Below are 20634 nucleotides of genomic sequence, written 5' to 3' on the forward strand. Positions count from 1 at the left end.
CTCATGTCTTTGTTAAAACTTTCTCCTCTCACCTTAAAAATATGCCCCTTAGTTTTGAACTCCCCACCTTGGGGAAAAGACCCTTGCTATTCACCTTACCTATGTCCCTCATGCTCTATAAGATCATCCCTCAACTTCCTACCCTCCAGTGAAAAAAGTACCAGCCAAGTTTTGGTAACTCCATCTTCATTCCTGACAACATTCTGGCAAATCATTTCTGAACCCTCTCCAATTTAATAATATCATTCTAGTAGTTGGGCAACCAAAATTTCAAAGAATTATGTATCTGAGCCCTTCTACAACACTACCCAGGGCCCTATCATTAACTGTACAAGTCCTGTCCTTGTTTATATTACCAAACTGCAATACCTCACATTTATCCAAATTAAACTCCACCTGCCACTCCTCAGCCCTTTGACCCAATTCAGCAAGAACTCTTTGTAATCTTAACCTTCTTCCCTGTCCACTGCACCACCAATTTTGGGGTCATACACAAACTTATGAGCCATGCCTCCTATATTCTCATGCAAATCATTTATGGGAATAACAAACAGAAAGGGTGGACGCTAGGAAATTGTTTCCATTAGGCGAGGAGACTAGGACCTGTGGACACAGTCTTAGAATTAGAGCGGGTCAATTCAGAACAGAAATGCGGAGACATTTCTTCAGCCAGAGCGTGGTGGGCCTGTGGAATTCATTGCCGCGGAGTGCAGTACAGGCCAGGACGCTAAATGTCTTCAAGATAGAGATTGATAAATTCTTGATGTCACAAGGAATTAAGGGCTACGGGGAGAATTGGGTAAGTGGAGTTGAAATACCCATCAGCCACGATTGAATGGCGGAGTGGACTCGATGGGCCGAATGGCCTTACTTCCACTCCTATGTCTTATGTTCTTAAAGAGGACCCAGCACCAATCCCCTGTGGAACACCACTGGTCACAGGCTTCCAGTCTGAAAAACGACCCTCTCTTGCTCCTACCATCAAGCCAATTTTGTATCCAATTGGCAAGCTCACCCTGAATGACATGTTGCTTTACTTTACCAATCAGTATACCACGCGGAATTTTGTTAAAGGCTTTGCTATGGTCCACATGAACCATGTTTGGATTTGATCTGAAAACAACAAATGCTGGAGATCACAGCGAGTCAGACAGCATCCATAGAGGGAGAGCAAACTAACATTTCGAGTCGAGGTGATCCTTCTGAAACGTTATCTTGCTCTCTCTCTCTCTCTTTCCATGGATGCTGTCTGACCTGCTGTGATCTCCAGTTGTTTCCAGTACAGATTGCAGCATCTGCAGGAAGTTGTTCCAGTGCTTCGATTCAATCTGTCGGTTGTGGTATAGATTAGCTCTATCTATCTATCACTTGCTGCTTCTGTTATTTTGCACACAGACGATCCTGTGTTGTTCGTTCTCCAACACATCACTATTAGGTTGGCCTTGTGCTGCTCCTTCATTAAGGGGGTTTGCTTTATTGGGTTAAATGTGTGTTTTGGAGTCTGGTTTTATCCATAGATTTCTGTCTTACAGCGAACACTTCACATCAGATTCCCCGATTTATAGAAATAAACTCAGACAAGAGAAACATTGTTCAATTGATTTTAATTGATTTGGAGGCAACATTGCTTCATAGCCGTGGAATAAGAAAGAAAGGTTACAACTCACTGGAAAGACTGGGCATTGTAACAGATCATCTAAAGAGGCTTCACAACTGTCTACAAAATAGTAAAAGTGGGACAAGGAGAAGAAACTGAAAACAGCCGACAAATCAAGCAAATAAAAAGACCTCAGTGGCAAGCAAAAAGCCAGTTCCGTCAGACTGTGGCGATTTGTCGTAAGTATAATTTGGATATTTAATTTTAACTCTTAATTGTCTCTACTTATTGAAAGGATGTATTGTTCCTATGATACATGGCCAGGGATATTGATAATTCCCTGCCACTTCACCTGACAACAAGAGTTGACAGGGTATTTAACCTTGAGGCACACCCCAGACCCTGTTCATTGTGTTCTTCAAACACAAACGTTTTCTACTGGAGTTAACGGGGCAGTGGGCAAGAGTGGGCCTGTCTGTTTCAAAGCCTGCATCGCTTGATATTGCCAACTCAAATATTGACTGCAAATAGCACAAACTACAAAAGCTGAGTCCTTTCAAACGGGATACCAGATGATGTATTTTTTTTATTATTCACCTTCTGTCACTTGTCAGTCTTTTAAGAACCATTGTTAGCTGGTAACATGACAGATACTAAAGTTCATGGTACCCTGACATTTCCTGATCAACTATCTTGTTTGGTGGGGGCTCAATAAATGATTCATGCATTATGAGAACTATGTAACCATCAGCTTTTGTCACAGCGAGTTGTGGATAGTGAATTAACCGGGAAGTCCCAATATTGCTCCAGTCCCCTATTTATGTAATGCCCATGATTTACATTATCAATCCTGCGATGCAAAGGTTAAGTCATGAATTCTGGAAAAGCAGTCAAAGATAACTTAAATTGTGATCCAGCAGTATAGGTTCTGATCAAACAATCTCAACGTCACATCTAACTCTGGTTGCTTAGACATAACGGAGACATTCAGGTGTTGGAGGAAGTGTAAGGGAGAACCCCAGGAATGATCTTCAGTGTCAGGGGTCTGAATTCTGAGGAATGACTAAAGAAACTCAGAATAGGAGGATTCTGAGATAGGAACTGCAAGGGGGAATAACAGGTCATCAAATTGAAAGGGATTATCAGAAACATTGGTTAAATTTCGAGAGTGTAAAACCAAAGAATTTAGTAAACAGCAAGTGTATAATTGTTATCAGAAATTTATAATTGTCACAGAAAGAATAAGTAACATTTGTAGGGGACTGCTAGATAGAATTGTGAAAACTAGAACCATCCATTTACATGGTGTCAGACTGTAATGGTTATACTTATATCTCTGACCCCGATGGATTGTAATGGTTTTTTTTATATTCCTGACAGATTCATGGTCATGTTTATGTCACTGGCCTCTGACAATATAATAATTATATTTACACTTCTGAAATACTGTAGTGATTCTATTTACATCTCTGACTTTCAACAGACTGTAGTGGCTAAATTTACATCAACAACCTCTGACACAGTTTAATGGTTCTATTTACATCTCTGATATCTGACAGACTGTAATGGTAATATTTAATCTCTGGCTCTTGACAGACTTGTAATGGTTATGTATTACTTGGTGGCCATGACAGACTGTAATGATAATATTTATATTACTGGCCCCAACAGACTATAATGCCTACTTTTATATCACTGACCCCGATAGACTGTAATGGTTATATTGCTGACCCGACAGACTGTAATAGTCATATTTATCATCGGCCCTGACGGACTGTAATGGTTATATTTATATCGCTGACCCCGACAGACTGTAATGGTTATATTTATATCGCTGACCCTGACAGACTGTAATGGTTATATTTATCACTGACCCTGACAGACTGTAATGGTTAAATTTATATCGCTGTCCCCGATAGACTATAATGCTTATATTTGTATCGCTGACCCTGACAGACTGTAATGGTTTTGTTTTATATTGCGGACCCTGACACACTTTAATAGTTCTATTTTTATCGCTGACTCTGACAGATGTAATGGTCATTAGCCTTGACAGACTGTAATGGTTAAATTTACTCCTGAGAGAGTGTAATGGCTGAATTATATATCTCTGAACTTTGCTGACCAACTATATCAGGTGTTGCCATGGCTACACCAAAAGAAACCTCTGAGGATTGGTGTGTGCCCGATCCTCTAGTCTATTTGCGAGACAGTCTGGCTGCTGTGATATACACCGACTGTTTTTGGCTGTTTCTGCCTCCAGCCTTGTTTAGGGAGACAGTCAGAGTATTCTGTCCAACAGATCAGGCACTTTCTGCCCTGCCCCATTGTTACCTCACTATCTTCTCACCACAGCTTTCAGTGCATTTGCTCAGAAGAAACACTGCTGTGCCTTTCTTTGGTGACTTAAACTTATTACACTTTGGAGGGGTACCTCCTAATTCTGAGCTTACTGTAGTTTGTGACCCCCTTGCTCCCTGCTATTGAAATCTTTTGTCTCAGTGAGTCATTTCGGTGGAGCCCCCAGCAAGCTAGGTGATCGGTCATGGGAATGCAGAGAAAATCCAGGATGGCCAATACCAAAACCCCTGGAGCTCCCTAGGCACACCATGATGGATAGATCCCAACTTCCAGGTTGGTGGTTTGCATAAGGAACATCTTGTGACTTCTGCAGCTGGGACAACTGAGTAAAACAAAGAATAAAATAGACTTCAACAAATTGTCTGTTGGATAATTGGCTTTCTGCTGTAAATCACAGGCTTACCTTTGGCAAACAACAGCATTTACCAAGACTCAAAATACTTCTATATATATATTCTGTGTATGTATATATATATATTTAATATGTATCTAATATATTATCTGTTGCTTTAAAATGCTGAGCAAAGGGAGATATATAGAAAATAATGGGCAGCCATTATGAGTGAGTTCACACCTCAGCTTTGATGCCTGTCCCTTAGTGACGTTTCTTAATCTGCAACACAAGCACATTTGTGGTTTCCAGGACACCCTGCACATGCGCCGGGTTAAAGTTACGTTGGGTGGGTGGGAGGTGAGGGAGTGGACTGAATGATGTAGGCTGGAGTGCAATCCTGTTGAAGAGGTCCTCCCTACAGGGGCTCTGTGCACAAGATCATCTCCAGCTCCCGTCGATATAGTTTTCCACCATGCGAGAGCGACAGGATGTTTTTCTTGTACGCAGTCAGTTTCTTAATATCCATCTCCTAGGGCAGAGAATTGTAAAAATAACCCATCAGCTGTGGATCTGTTTCAGTGATATATTTTGAAAACTTCATTGTACAATTTTGCACTAAAGGGAGTAGGAAATTTCCAATTTCTGTTAAGTCAATGTCGATATTAAGCATCCCCACGTGTAATGTTTTTCCAGTTTGCCATGAATCCTCATGTCGCTGGTCTACTTCTGATTGCCCAAGGAGGGATGGTTTATTTTTCAGTCTGTGCAGTCTCCATCCAGTTCCTGCAGCATTAAAACCTTCCTGACCCCAGGAACAGCTCGTAATTACGAGTCCCTCTCAAATTAACACATTACAACAATGTTAAATTTTTGCAGTAAGTTTATTTGGAAGCATTAGCTTTCGGAGCGCTGCTCCTTCATCAGGTGGTTGTCTTCCAATTAAACCTGTTGGACTATAACCTGGTGTTGTGTGAGTTTTAACTTTGTACACCCCAGTCCAACACCAGCATCTCCAAGTCGGGCGGCACGGTGGCACAGTGGTTAGCACTGCTGCCTCACAGCGCCAGAGACCCGGGTTCAATTCCCGCCTCAGGTGACTGACTGTGTGGAGTTTGCACGTTCTCCCTGTGTCTGCGTGGGTTTCCTCCGGGTGCTCCGGTTTCCTCCCACAGTCAAAAGATGTGCAGGTCAGGTGAATTGGCCATGCTAAATTGCCCATAGTGTTAGGTAAGGGGTAAATGTAGGGGTATGGGTGGGTTGCGCTTCGGCGGGGCGGTGTGGACTTGTTGGGCCGAAGGGCCTGTTTCCACACTGTAAGTAATCTAATCTAATCTAAAGTCATTTTTGTAGTAAGTGACTAGTCTGTGCTACACCTACCCAGCAGATGAGTGGCTGATTGGATGGTGCAGTGACCTTTACTCTGTAAGTAACCCCTTGGTGTCTCTGCCCCAGGAGTGTGTGATGTGCTACTATATTGGGAACTTTGTTCTATATTTAACTCTATGCTTCATTTGCCCTGTGAGTCTTTGATGGGGACAGTGTAGAGGTAGCTTCACGCTGAACCTAAGCCCGTGCTGTATCTTCCTGGGAGAGTTTGATGGGTACAATGTTGAGAGTCTAGATTAGAGTGGTGCTGGAAAAGCACAGCCGGTCAGGCAGCATCCGAGGAGCAGGAAAATCGACGTTTCGGGCAAAAGCCCTTCATCAGTTTTGCCACAATGTTGAGAGGCCTTTACTTTCAATTGTAAAGAGGGTATTACTTGCAGTTTAAAACATTAGAAAGAGCTTTACTTTCAGAGGAAAAGAGTGGAGAGAGCTTGACTCTCTATGTAACCTCACGATTGGGAGGGAATAATGGGGACAATGTTGAGGCTGCTTTACTTTTAGATTAGATTAGATTCCCTATAGTGTGGGAACAGGCCCTTCTGCTCAACCAGTCCACACTGACCCTCCAAAGAGTAACCCTGACCTGCACATCTTTGGACTATGGGAGGAAACCAGAGGAAACTCACACAGACACGGGGAGAATGTGCAAACAACACGCAGACAGTCGCCCGAGGCTGAAATCGAACCTGGGACCCTGGTGCTGTGAGGCAGCAGTGCTAACCACTTGACTTAAAAGAGTCAAGTGAACTTTTGTCGGTGACCCAGTGCTGAGAGTGTTTGATGGAATTGCTTTATTGAGCACACAGAACCCGACACTCCCGGACTGTCAGTATTGTAGTCCCGAACTCACCTTTTTGTTTTTCTCGTATAAATCTTTCAGTAGCGCATCCAGCTCATTACTATCAATGTAGCCATTTCCATCCTGAGGAAGCAGACAGAACATAACTGGAGTGAGAAATAACAAAATCAACTTACTCTGCAACCCCCAACCCCACCCCCCACGCAGTTAGATAATAAGACGCACTGGGCACTTTGCTGATAAAGCAGTGAAGATTCTCTCTATAACAGCTCGAACTCTTCGGGATTTTCTGCTTTGTTGGGGTCTGACCCACCCTAACCCGTCCTAGCGTCATCTCCGAGAGTCAATCTGCTTTGTGTATTTTGAGTGAAGGTTTGTGAGGGTATGGCTTTGGCAAGGTGTGGTCAGTTAGTGTCCACCATGTTGGCCAGCTGCATAAAGACCATGGCCAGTCAAAGAGACCCCTTCCTACTGCTCACCATGGGAACACATGGTATTGATGACCCGGGACGATAATTTCCCATCATTTACATATTTTTAATATTCTTCCCTGGGGGCGGTTGTCTCACTTCTCACTGAAAACCTTGGGAGGGTTGGAAAGTTTCTTGATTGAGGTAGATTTTATTGGGTAAGGGATTCTGGGAGGAAAGGGTGATGATAAGATTCGAGGTACAGGTCAGATGTGAATACATTCAATGGTGGAACAGGCTTCGAATGAGCCAATGGCCTCCTTCTGTTCCTGAGAGTTATGATGGCTCCTAGGCACAGCTCCCACAGCACCTCTGTGTGCCTTTGAGTGAACACTTGAGATTTTTGTTGGTGTCGTGCATGGCACAGAGCATTGAGACCAAGGTGTCCCAGTTACAATTCCCGGTCAGCCTTACAGACTTTCTTCGGGATGTCAGTGGGGCTATTACAGATTGGCTTTAGCTTCCTTGGGCTATGGAGGGGGAAGATGATCCGTGCTGCTGCTCCTGACCACTATCCTGTGGCCAGGGAGTGCCGTAGCCATTCAGTGAGAACAGAATTAGATTGTGATTGAAAACAGAGCGTGCTGGAGAAACTCAGCAGATCTGGCAGAATCTGTGAGGAGAGAAACTGAGTTCATGTTTTAAGTTGAGACCTTTTATGTTAGGCGCGTTTCCCGGTCCCATTCCTACATCACGCTGGTGCCTGGTACCCAAACACACCGTTTATTTTTAGTGATCAGACCAATTCAGAGTCTAACCGCATGCTCCATTCGATTGAGGATAGCAGAGGGTTGATACACCTGCCAATTTGTCATCGTTGAAGGATCTGCTATTGGCCACCCAGTCTTGGGAGTCAAAGGGAGGACCCTGTGGAGTTCAGGCACTTCAAAATGGCGGCATGTTCTGAAGGCTTTTGCAAAGAAGTGCAGTCGTGGCCATCTTGGAGGTTTAAGCTGATGATAGTATAGTGGAAACCATCCCCCCAACAACTTGATGCTGGGAGAACCGCCCTATAGTCCAGTCTGTTGACTGGAAATTTCAAGTCGGCTTCAGAAAATCAGCCTTCGTTGTCCCTTTAATTGCCTTAATGCACTAAGCGCTGCTCATCCCATCCAATCTGCACAGAACAAAAGTGCCCAGAGGTTTGTAACGTCAACCCAGTTTTTAGTGAGCAGGGAATTAATGGCCAAGAGCACGCTCAGCCTGATTAATGATGGCAGTTTCATGGTCGGCCTGCTCTCCACACGAGGCTTTAGACTTTTCCACCTCCGACCTTAATCCGAAGTTCTGCCCGTTAACTTTGTTTCTCTCTCTACAGGTGGTGCTGACTCCACTGAGTATCTGTGGCATTTTCTGTGTTTTGTTCAGATTTGCAGCAACCAACGATAGGTTTGTGTCAGACTGCAGCCCGTAAGAACAGTAGAAATGAGGGCAGGGGTAGGTCATCTGGCCCATCATGGCTGATCCTTTCATGGACTCAGCTCCACTTGCCCACCTGCTCACTGTCACTCTTAATTCCTTTACTGTTCAAACCTCTGTCTAACAATGCCTTAAAAATATTCCATGAGGTAGCTTCAAAAACCCTTCTGGGCAGAGAATTCCATGGATTGACAACCCTTTGGGAGAAGACATTCCTCCTCAACTCAGTCCTAAATCCACTCCCCTTTACTTTGAAGCTCTGCCCCCGAGTTCCAGTACTTTTACTCCATTGGAATACCAGTGTGATGCAGGAACGGGACCTGGAACTGCGCCCAACATAACAAAAGGTCTCAACTTAAAACATTAACTCGCTTTCTCTCCTCACAGATTCTGCCAGATCTGCTGAGTTTCTCCAGCATGCTCTGTTTTCAATCACAATCTGATTCTGTTCTGACTGAATGGCCACGGCATTCCATGGTCACAGGATAGCGGTCAGGAGCAGCAGCACAGATCATCTTCCCCCTCATGGGGGAATGATCCATTTGGGGGAGGGCTTAGAACCCTTGGGACAGTACACCTGAAATACTCACCCATCTTCATTAGGAGGGTAAAAATTTCAAACAACAGAGTCTCGATTCATCTACTCAAATAAGAAGCCTGTGATAGACCATGCAGATCTGTGTGAAGCCTTTGCATTAACACTGGGGCGATAATTACCCGGTCATAAAACGTGAATATTGCATTGAACTCCTCTGCACTCAGTTTCATCCCCTGTGGATACAAGAAGAGGCATTAATCAAACAAATTAAGCAGATTTTTACAGTAAAATCACAAGCTCCATGATGTCTGTCTCAGTGTGTTTTCAGACTCTGATATTTCTGTCAAATGAAATTGTTTTTTTTTGTAAAGCAGTTCTTTTCTCTCACCATCCATTGTTCTCTCTGAATACATAGCGGCGAGGGTGAGAAGTTGAACTACCCAGCCCCAGGACTCTGTATTTACTCCAAACGTCATTGACTGAAGGAAATGGGACAGGTCTGGAGCTGCAGTAAAGACCTAAGAATCCGCCTCTTTCATAAGCATCTCTTCCCACCTTCGCCAAAAAATAAAATGTTTCCTTTGTAAAATACTCTGTGCAATGGGTACGTTGGGGATGCAACCGTGATGTTGCCTTCAGGGGGAGATGTAAACAATGAGCCTCAGGGTCTACAGGATTGTTGGGGAATGAAGTTTGTTGTTCCTCTCCCTCTCAGTCTTTCTAAAGCAATAATGAGGAGCAGAGGTTGGAGAATCAGTGAAGTCATTGCTCAATATTGCTCAGCCTGCTGAGACAAATATCCTAATGTTTGACATCGGTTTTAAGGTAAAATCTGGGCTGATGTTATTACTGCCTTGCCATACCCAGGTCTTGGGAGACATCTGATCCCTGGTTGTTATGGCGAACTCTCACAAGCAGTGTGGATGCTGAGATTCATTTGCTTCCCCTTGTTCTGTTACAATGGATTCAAGAGACATACTAGCAATTATAGTGCCAAGCACGCATATTGAGGTCAGGTCCCAGAACTCTTTCCTCGAGTTCTTACAGCTCCATTAAGTATACTTGGCTTTAAGCCCAGATGTCCTTAACTGACGGCTTTATGTGGTTATAATAAATGGGTTAAAGTTTACTGTGATCTCTTGCGAAAGTCTCAGTTTTTAGTTGAACAGTATTAAGAGGCGTGAAGAGTTCAAAGCTTCTGTCATTGGTACTTTCACAGCTGGACTGCCAAAGGAAAATGGATAGGGAGCAGAAAAATGCTTTAATGTGTAGCAGGAACGCACTGTGCATTTGAGAGTTTTTTTAAAATTGAATATTTAGGCCCTGCTGTACTTGACTTGGGACTATTTAATGGAACAGTCGAATAGAAAGCTCACTCTATATTGAACATGAAGTGCATCAACTGCAAGATTTGATAGGTCAGTGTCGAACACAGAATGTTACAGCGCAGTACAGGCCCTTCGGCCCCCAATGTTGTGCCGACCTGTGAAACCAAACTGAAGCCCATCTACCCTACAATATTCCATTATCATCCATATGTCTATCCAAGAACCATTTAAATGCCCTGAATGTTAAAGAGCCTTCCTCTATATCTAACCCCATACTATTCCTATCCTGGGAGTGTTTGATGTGGACAGCATAGAAGGATCTTTACTTTCTATCTAATTCATGCTGTCTTGCCCTGGAACTATCTGATGGGGATAGTGTCAAGGAGCTTTAATCTAGCGCTGTCTCTGTCCTGGAAGTGTTTGATGTGGATAGTGAAGAGGCTGTTTTACTGTGGACCTAACCCTGTGCTGTCTCTGCCCTGGGAATGTTTGATGTGAACTGTGTAGAGGCAGTTTTACTGCGGATCTAACCCTGTTACTGTATCTGTCCTGGGAGTGTTTGATGTGGACTGTGTAGAGGCAGTTTTACTGTGGATCTAACCCTGTTACTGTATCTGTCCTGGGAGTGTTTGATGTGGACTGTGTAGAGGCAGTTTTACTGCGGATCTAACCCTGTTACTGTATCTGTCCTGGGAGTGTTTGATGTGGACAGTGTAGACGGAGTGTTAGTCTGGATTTAACCTCCCCTGGAAGTATCTGATGGAGCGGCGGAGGAAGGTTTCTGTATCTTGCCCTGTGCCATACCTGCCCAGGGACTGTTTGGTGGGATCAAGCTTTACAATAACTTGTACCGTTACTGACCATTTAGATTTTCCATATGACCTGCTGTCCACCAGTAACTGACCAGACAACCACTTAAAACAGGCTGATTGACTACATGACAGACAAAACAGGCGAGACAAGGACAGGAAGAGAGGCAAGTAGAGTGGAAAGAAAAAAAACAGAGAATAAGAGGAGAGGTCTGCGAATTTGGAGAAAGAAATATTGATTAAAAGGAATGTGGCCAGAGCAGGTTCACGACAGACTCTGGGGTGGGGGGTTCAGAGAAACAGATAGAAAGGAAAGCCTTGAAACAAAAATAAACTCGAGATAGGAGAGATGCAAAAGACACACATAGATAGAGAAAAAATGGATGGAATGACAGACAGAAAAAACATTGAGCGAGCTAAAGACAGAGAGCATGGAGAAAGCAAATACACCAGAGAGAGAGAGAGGCGCACACACAATAAGGGTAAGGTTGAAACAGACAGAGGAGCAAAACCGATACAGAGACACAGCAAAAAAAAGGGTCAAAAGCAAGACATAAAGATAACTGAGCAACAGAGAAACACCCACTGAAAAAGTGACACAGACAGAAACACACACAACTTCCGAGAAACAGAAAGACACGCAGAAATTGGAGATTTGAGAATTTCAGAAGGCCGTTTTTTTGACCTGAAGCCCATTAACTTGCATGTGCCCTCACTAACCCGCCGTCCCCTCACTCACCCGCACGTCCCCTCGCTAACCCGCACGTCCCCTCGCTAACCCGCACGTCCCCTCGCTAACCCGCACGTCCCCTCGCTAACCCGCACGTCCCCCGCTAACCCGCACGTCCCCTCGCTAACCCGCACGTCCCCTCGCTAACCCGCCGTCCCCTCGCTAACCCGCACGTCCCCTCGCTAACCCGCACGTCCCCTCGCTAACCCGCACGTCCCTCGCTAAACCGCACGTGCCTCACTAACCCGCACGTCCCCTCACTAACCCTACATCCCTCGCTAACCCGCACGTGCCTCACTAACCCGCCGTCCCTCGCTAAACCGCATGTGCCTCACTAACCCGCACGTGCCTCGCTAACCCGCACGTCCCCTCGCTAACCCGCACGTCCCTCGCTAACCCGCACGTCCCTCGCTAACCCGCACGTCCCCTCGCTAACCCGCACGTCCCCTCGCTAACCCGCACGTCCCCTCGCTAACCCGCACGTCCCTCGCTAACCCGCACGTCCCTCGCTAACCCGCACGTCCCTCGCTAACCCGCACGTCCCCTCGCTAACCCGCCGTCCCCTCGCTAACCCGCCGTCCCCTCGCTAACCCGCCGTCCCCTCGCTAACCCGCCGTCCCCTCGCTAACCCGCCGTCCCCTCGCTAACCCGCACGTCCCCTCGCTAACCCGCACGTCCCCTCGCTAACCCGCACGTCCCCTCGCTAACCCGCACGTCCCCTCGCTAACCCGCACGTCCCCTCGCTAACCCGCAAGTCCCTCGCTAAACCACACGTGTCTCATTAACCTGCACGTCCCCTCACTAACCCGCCGTCCCCTCACTAACCCGCATGTCCCCTCACTAACCACCACGTGCCTCACTAACCCGCCGTTCCCTCACTAACCCGCCGTCCCTCACTAACCCACCATCCCTCGCTAACCCGCACGTGCCTTACTAACCCGCCGTCCCTCGCTATACCGCATGTGCCTCACTAACCCGCCGTCCCTCGCTAAACCGCATGTCCCTCGCTAAACCGCACGTGCCTCACTAACCCACACGTCCCCTCACTAACCCGCCGTCCCCTCACTAACCCGCATGTCCCCTCACTAACCCGCCGTCCCCTCACTAACCCGCACGTCCCCTCACTAACCCGCACGTCCCTCACTAACCCGCACGTCCCTCACTATCCCTCCATCCCTCACTAACCCGCACGTGCCTCACTAACCCGCCATCCCTCGCTAACCTGCACGTCCCTCGCTAAACCGCATGTGCCTCACTAACCCGCCGTCCCTCACTAACCCGCACGTCCCTCACTAACCTGCCGTCCCTCACTAACCCGCATGTCCCTCACTAAACTGCACATCCCTCGCTAACCCGCCGTCCCTCGCGAACCCGCACGTGCCTCACTAACCTGCACGTGCCTCACTAACCCGCCGTCCCTCACTAACCCGCCGTCCCTCACTAACCCGCACGTGCCTCACTAACCCGTCATCCCCTCACTAACCCGCTGTCCCTCACTAACCCGCACGTCCCTCACTGACCCGCACGTCCCTCACTGACTCGCACGTCCCTCACTGACCCGCACGTCCCTCACTGACCCGCACGTCCCCTCACTGACCCGCACGTCCCCTCACTGACCCGCACGTCCCCTCACTGACCCGCACGTCCCCTCACTGACCCGCACGTCCCTCACTGACCCGCACGTCCCTCACTGACCCGCACGTCCCCTCACTAACCCGCACGGCCCTTCGCTGACCCGCACGTCCCTCACTAACCCGCACGGCCCCTCACTGACCCGCACGTGCCTCGCTAACCCGCACATGCATCGCTAACCCGCACGTCACTCGCTAACCCGCACGTGCCTCGCTAACCCGCACGTGCCTCGCTAACCCGCACGTGCCTCGCTAACCCGCACGTGCCTCGCTAACCCGCACGTCACTCGCTAACCCGCACGACACTCGCTAACCTGCACGTGCCTCGCTAACCCGCACGTGCCTCGCTAACCTGCACGGCCCTTCACTGACCTGCACGGCCCTTCACTGACCTGCACGGCCCTTCACTGACCTACACGGCCCCTCACTGACCTACACGTCCCTCACTGACCTACACGTCCCTCACTGACCTACACGTCCCTCACTGACCTACACGTCCCTCACTAACCCGCACGGCCCCTCACTGACTCTCACGTCCCTCACTGACCCGCACGTCCCTCACTGACCTGCACATCCCTCCATAACCCGCACGGCCCCTCACTGACCCATACGTTCCTCACTAACCCGCACGGCCCTTCACTAACCTACACGTCCCTCACTAACCCGCACGGCCCCTCACTGATTCACACGTCCCTCACTGACCCGCACGTCCCTCACTGACCTGCACATCCCTCCATAACCCGCACGGCCCCTCACTGACCCATACGTCCCTCATTAACCTGCACTGCCCCTCACTGACCTGCCCGGCTCTCAGAAACACCTTCCACACAAAACCACCTGTGCCTAAAACACCTGCGCGTCCCACACAAACTGGTCTCTCCTTTAGTGTTTTGTTTCTAGAAATGAATGAATTCATTCTGTTTGATTGAGTACGTGTTTGATAACTCATCCCTGGTCTCTCCAATTTTGTCGTTCAGTTTTGAAGGATGGGCATCTCATTCTGGGCCAGCAGTTTTATCCCATCCCAACCGTGAAGGTGGTGGTGAGAACCCTTCCTGAACCACTCTTCATTTGCAGTACAAAGACTCACAATGATGTTAGGGAGAGAATTCCATAATTTTGACCCAGCGACAGTGATGGAGTGATGATATATCTCCAAGTCAGGGTGGTGAGTTGCTTAGGAGGGGAACGAAGAGATGGTGGCGTTCCCATGTATCTGCTTCCCTTGTCCTTCAAGATGGTGGTGGTTGTCATGGATTTGGAAGGTGCTTTCTAAAAACCTTGGTGAATTTCTGGTGTATATCTTGGACAGGGTTGGTTAGCTCATTGACTGGAGAGTTGCTTTGCACTGGAGAGTGACATCTACAGTTTGGGTTCACATCCTGCACCTGCCTATGAGACTATGAAGGACTTTCCTTCTCAACCGCTCCCCTTGCCTGATGTGTGGTGATCTTCCAGTTAAACCACCTCCCACTGTCTCTCTCTAATGAGAGCAACCCTGCATTCTGCTAAGCAAATGGTGACCCCTTTCCCCCCCCCCCCATTTATTTTGGGGGTGGTGCTCAGTTGGCGAGATGGCTGGTTTCCAATGCACAATGATGCCAAAGGCATGGCTTCAATTCCCAAACCGGGCGGGTTTACCATGAAGGTAGTCCATACTGCAGCTCCTGAGTGCCAGTGGTGGGGGGGACTGGATGCTTACGAATGTGGTGCCAGTCAAGCGGGGGCTGCTTTGTTCTGGATGGTGTCAAGCTTCTTGAGTGTTGCTGGAGCTGCCCCCATCCAGGCGAGGCGTATTCCCTCAGACTCCTGACTTGTGCCTTGTGAGGGGTGGACAGGCTTTGAGGAATGAGGAGGTGAGTTCCTTTCTGGATTCCTAACCTCTGACCTGTTCTTTTAGCCACTCTATTCATGTGGCTAGTCCAGTTCAGTTTCTGATCAATGATAACCCTGGGAGTGGGGGATTCAGTGATGTTCATGCACCTACTGTCAATGGGGAAATGGTTAGATTGTCTCTTTTTGGAGTTTGTCATCGACAGATAGTGTCTTGCATGTCACTTGTCAGTCCAAGGCTGGACACTGTCCAGGGTTTTTGCTGCATTTGAATATGGACAGCTTCAACATCTGAGGAGTCATGAATGGTGTTGAACATTGTGCAGTGCGAACATCGCCTCTTCTGACATTATGACGGAGGGAAGGTCATCGATAAAGCAATTTAAGGTGGTTGGGCCTCAGACACTACTCTGAGAAACTCCTGCTGAGATATTCTGGAGCTGAGATGATGGACTTCCAACAACCACAACCATCACCCTTTCTGAGGTCTGACTCCAATCAGGGCGGCACGGTGGCACAGTGGTTAGCACTGCTGCCTCACAGCGCCAGAGACCCGGGTTCAATTCCCGCCTCAGGCAACTGACTGTGTGGAGTTTGCACATTCTCCCCGTGTCTGCGTGGGTTTCCTCCGGGTGCTCCGGTTTCCTCCCACAGTCCAAAGATGTGCGGGTCAGGTGAATTGGCCATGCTAAATTGCCCGTAGTGTTAGGTTAAAAGGGGTAAATGTAGGGGTATGGGTGGGTTGCGCTTCGGCGGGTCGGTGTGGACTTGTTGGCCCGAAGGGCCTGTTTCCACACTAAGTAATCTAATCAGTGGAGAGATTTCTCTGGAATTCCCATCAACCCCAGTTTTGCTGGGATCCTTGATGCTGCACTCAGTCAAAAGTGGCTTTGATGTCAAGAGCCACTCTCACCTAACCTCTGGAATTTATTTTTAATCCATTTACAGGGTGTGGGAGTCATTGGCTGTGCCAACATTTATTGCCCATCCCTAATTGCCCAGAAGGCAGTTAAGAGTCAACCCCATCACTGTGGGGTCTGGAGTCACATGTAGGCCAGGCCAGTTAGGGATGACAGTTTCCTTCCCTAAAGGACAGTAGTGAATCAGATGGTTTTTTTACCCAATTGACAATGGTTTCATGATCATCATTAGATTCGGAATTCCAGATTTAAAAAAAAATTAAATTCAAATTCCACCATCTGCCAGAGTGGGATTTGATCCCATGTCCTCAGAACACGGCCTGGGTCTCCGGATTACTAGTCCAGCGATAATATGACTCGGCCATTGCCTCCCCAAATTCAATGTTCTTCACCCATGTTTCAACCAGGATAGCTATAAGGTCCAGAAACTGAGGGGCTCTGGGGGAGCCCTAACTGGGTGTCACTGCTGAGCAGGTGCTGCTAGATAGCACTGTTAATGACACCTTCCATCACTTTCCTGATGACTCCGAGTCGAGTGATGGGGCAGTAATTGGCCAGGTTGGATTTGTCCTGCTTTTTATGCACAGAACATACCTGGGCAAATTTCCACATTGTTGGGTAGATGCCAGTGTTGGTGCTTGGTGAGGGTTTTGGCAAGTCCGAGTACACATTCCTTCAGAACTGTTGTCGGAATATTGCCAAGCTCCATGGCCTTTGCAAGATGGAGTCAATCGAATTGGCTGAAGATTGGTATCTGCGATACTTGGGGATTTGTGAAGGAGTGGATCATCTACTCAGTGCTTCTGCCTGAAGATTGCTGAGAGTACTTCAGCCTCAGCTTTTGCCCTGATGTGCTGGGCTCCTCCATGACTGAAGATGGGTATATTTGTGGAGCCTCCTCCTCTAGTGAGTTGTTTAATTGTCCACCATCATTCACGGCTGGATGTGGAACGACTACAGAGCTTAGATCTGTTGGTTGTGGGATCGCTTACCTTTGTCTATCACTTGATGTTTATGCCGTTTGGCATGGAGGTAGTGCTGTTTTGGTAGCTTCATCAGGTTGACACCACATTTGTAGATAAGCCTGGTGCTGCTCCTGGCATGCTGTCCTGCACTCTCCATTAAACCAGGGTTGATCCCCTGGCTTGATGGTAAGGGTTGAGTGGGGGATATGCCGGGCCAAGAGGTTACAGATTGTGCTGGAGTACAGTTCTGCTGCTGTTGATGGCCCACAGCACCTCATGGCTGCCCAACCGAGAGTTTCAAGATCAGTTTGAAGTCTGTCCCGTTCAGCACGGTGACAGCGCCGTGCAACATGATGGAGGTTATTCTCAATGTGAAGGTGGGACTTTGTCTCCACAAGGACAGTGCAGTGATCCCCTCTGACCCGACACTGAGGAACAGATGCAGCTACAGCTAGCAGATTGGTGAGCATGAGGTCAAGTGTGTATTTCCCTCTTGTTGGTTCCCAGTCTAGCAGCTATGTTGTTTAGAACCCGAGCAGCAGTGCTGCTGCTGAGCCACTCTTGGTGATCCTCCACCCAGAGTACATATTGCAGCCTGAGTGCCCTCAGTGCTTCCTTCAAGTGCTGTTCAACGTCAGAGTCCAGTGTCAATGTTGATGGCTCCGAGGGCAATTCTCTCTCACCTGTAAACCACTGTTCCACTATTTCAGCTGGGCCTGTCTTGCCTATGAGACAGGACATACACAGGGATGCCGATGGTGATGCTGTAAGGTACAATGACTCCATGAGTAATGGCTATCAGGCTGTTTCTTGACTCGTTTATGAGCCAGCCCTCCCAATTTTGGCACCAGCCCTCAGATATTGATAATAAGGACTTAGCAGAGTCAAGAGGGCTGAATTTGAGACCTCACTTTCTCCCTGAATTTGTAGCTCTTGTTTCCAGTGCCTAGGCCAATAGGGGTGGTTGGTCTTGTATCATGCCTTTTTAGAAGAATTCTTAAGCAGCTGACACAACAATTGGTCACGAGGCCATGTCAGCTGGCAGCTAAAAGTCAAATACATCGCTGTGGATCTAGAGTCACGTCAACCATGGTCATTAGATTCCAGATATTCCTAAATTCAAATTTCACCACTTGCCATGTTGGTATTCACCATGAGCCTGTGTCCTTGGGTCCTAGTCTGTCCTGCTAGTGGGAACATCTTCATATCCACTGTGTCGAGGCCTCTCAGTATTCCATTAGGTTCAATCAAATCCCTCCACCCCTAATCCTTCTAAACTCCATTGGGTATAGATTCAGAGCCCTCGACCGCTCCTCACAGGACAAGCCCTTCATCCCCAGGATCATTCTGGTAAACCTGCTCTGGGCCCCCGCCAAGGCCAGAACATCTTTCCCAGATACAGGGCCCATTGCTCACAATATTCCAAATGCAGTCTGACCAGACCCTTACACAGCTTCAACAGTAAACCTCTGCTGTTGTATTCTAGCCCTGTTGAAACGAAAGCAAACCATGCATTTCCTTCCTAACTGCCAAATGAACCTTGTCAACCTTATGGACCATGAACCAAATGTCAACCTGAAGTGAATCCTTAGCGAGGACTCCCAAGTCCCTTTGCGCTTCAGATATCTGAAGCATTTCCCTGTTTAGAAAATAGTCCACACCTCTGTTCTTCCTCCAAATATACATAGTTTCACACTTTTCCACACCGTATCCCATCTGCCACTTCTTCGGCCACCCTCCTGTCCAAGTCCTTCTGCAGCCTCTCCATGTCCTCAACACGACCTCTCCCTCTACCTTTCTTTCTGCACACTCAGCAACAGTGCCCTCAGTTCCTACATCCAGATTGTTAATGTATAACGTGAATATTTGAGGCCCCAACTATTGCCGAACTCCACTTGTCACCTGCTGCCACCCTGAAAAAGACCCCTTTTATCTCAACTCTCTGCCTTCTGTCAGTCAGTCAATCCTCTATCCATCCCTTGCCCCTAACACCACGGGCTCTTATCTTACTCCGTAGCCAGCTCTGCGGCACCTTGTCAAAGGCCTTTTGGGAATTTTGGGAATGCCTTCAGGCCTTAGCATGCCAACATCGAGCCTTCCTCAGGATCAAGGGCCCCTGGAACAGAAGTCCTGGCATCGAGAGGCGGGCAGACAATCTGCAGCTTGCAGCTGTATTAAACGAAACACCTTAGAGAGACTGTTGCCGGGAGGACATCCACCTGAGGCTTCAGATTGTTGCTAGGCCCACGACACGAGTGAGTAATGGTGGGAGGACAGTCTTATTGGACCCGGGTTCAATTCCACCCTCGGGCGAGTGTTTGTGTGGGGTAGAGGGAAACGCTAACCCTGTCGCCATCTCCACAAGTGCTGTCAGACCCACTGAATACTTCCAGTGCTTTCTGTTTCGAGTTCAAATTTGCTGTACCTGCACAATTTTGCTTTTATTTCAGCTGAAGAAATGGCTTTACCATTTAGTAAAGAGTCAATCATTTTCTTTCTCTGAGCATACTTAAACAGGAACATACAGTGAAACACAGACAATGACAAACTAGCTACACATGAACACTGTAACACTGAGGAAACGTCTGTTATTAAATGGTGGAATGTTGTAAAGTGAAATTAAAATCACCTTAACACTGACACTTACCTTTGGTCCTATGCAATCCTGAGAGTAAAATAGAACGTCATCAATCTTTCGCATTTAAGACTGAGCTTTACCTGCAAAAAGCTCCCTCTTTCTTGCCGGAAACAGCTATTTTTTAATTGTAATTGCTGTTTTGTGTTTACCAAAATGCACGGGTTTGTGCTGGAGAATGAAACACTTTTTTAACTTGACCAGCAATAGGCATTCCTGGTCAGATATGGATACAGACGAAAGCTCTGTACCAGCCCACAACAGACCAAAACAAGCTTAAAGCACCGCAATGGGATTTTCCCATTTGCTTCCTCAGTTATCATGTGGCCTCTGAGTCAGGTTGCCTGGAAATGGTACTGGGGCTAATAAATTAATTTCATGTTATCCCTTTAGGGTGGTACAATGGCTCAAAGGTAAGCACTGCTGCCTCACAGCGCCAAGGACCCCGGTTCAATTCCACCCTCGGGCGAGTGTTTGTGTGGGGTTTACACATTCTCCCTGTGTCTGCTCCCACTGTCCAATGATGTGCAAGTTTGGGTGGACTTGGCCATGGGAAATGCAGGGTTACAGAACAGGGTGAGGGCATGGGTCAGGGTCAGTGTATCTATGAAGGGCTGAATGGTCTGCTTCCACACTAGTGATTGGAAGATTGTTTGCAGACAGAGGAGAGTGTGGTGCTGGAAAAGCACAGCAGGTCAGGCAGCACCCGAGGGGCAGGAGAATCAACATTTCGAGCATAAGCTCTTCATCAGCAATGAGAGGGTGTCCCGAGGGGGCTGAGAGATAAATGGGGGTGGGGGTGGGGGTGGGGGTGGGGTTGGGGTTGGGGGGAAGGTAACTGGGAATGCAATAAGTGGACGGAGGTGGGAGTGAAGGTGA

The 20634-nt window shown here is 47.8% G+C and overlaps 1 protein-coding gene across 2 annotated transcripts in view; it reads right to left on the reverse strand.

Moving 5' to 3' along the window:
* Positions 1-1587: 1587 nt before the first annotated feature.
* The window catches only part of calb2a (calbindin 2a), a 204343-nt gene continuing 185296 nt past the window's right edge, over positions 1588-20634 (reverse strand). For both annotated transcript variants that reach the window (XM_043707368.2, XM_087996099.1), the window contains exons 9-11: positions 9084-9137; positions 6529-6600; positions 1588-4821 (exon numbers count right to left, since the gene is read on the reverse strand). In XM_043707368.2, the coding sequence (XP_043563303.2) occupies positions 4708-4821; positions 6529-6600; positions 9084-9137 (240 nt within the window). In that variant the 3' untranslated portion in view covers positions 1588-4707. The remainder of the gene's footprint in view (positions 4822-6528; positions 6601-9083; positions 9138-20634) is intronic.

This window comes from Chiloscyllium plagiosum, unplaced genomic scaffold (assembly GCF_037043375.1).
Source record: "Chiloscyllium plagiosum isolate Xiang-an unplaced genomic scaffold, Cpla_swu_hap1 HiC_scaffold_17, whole genome shotgun sequence".
NCBI classification, from domain to species: Eukaryota; Metazoa; Chordata; class Chondrichthyes; order Orectolobiformes; family Hemiscylliidae; genus Chiloscyllium; species Chiloscyllium plagiosum.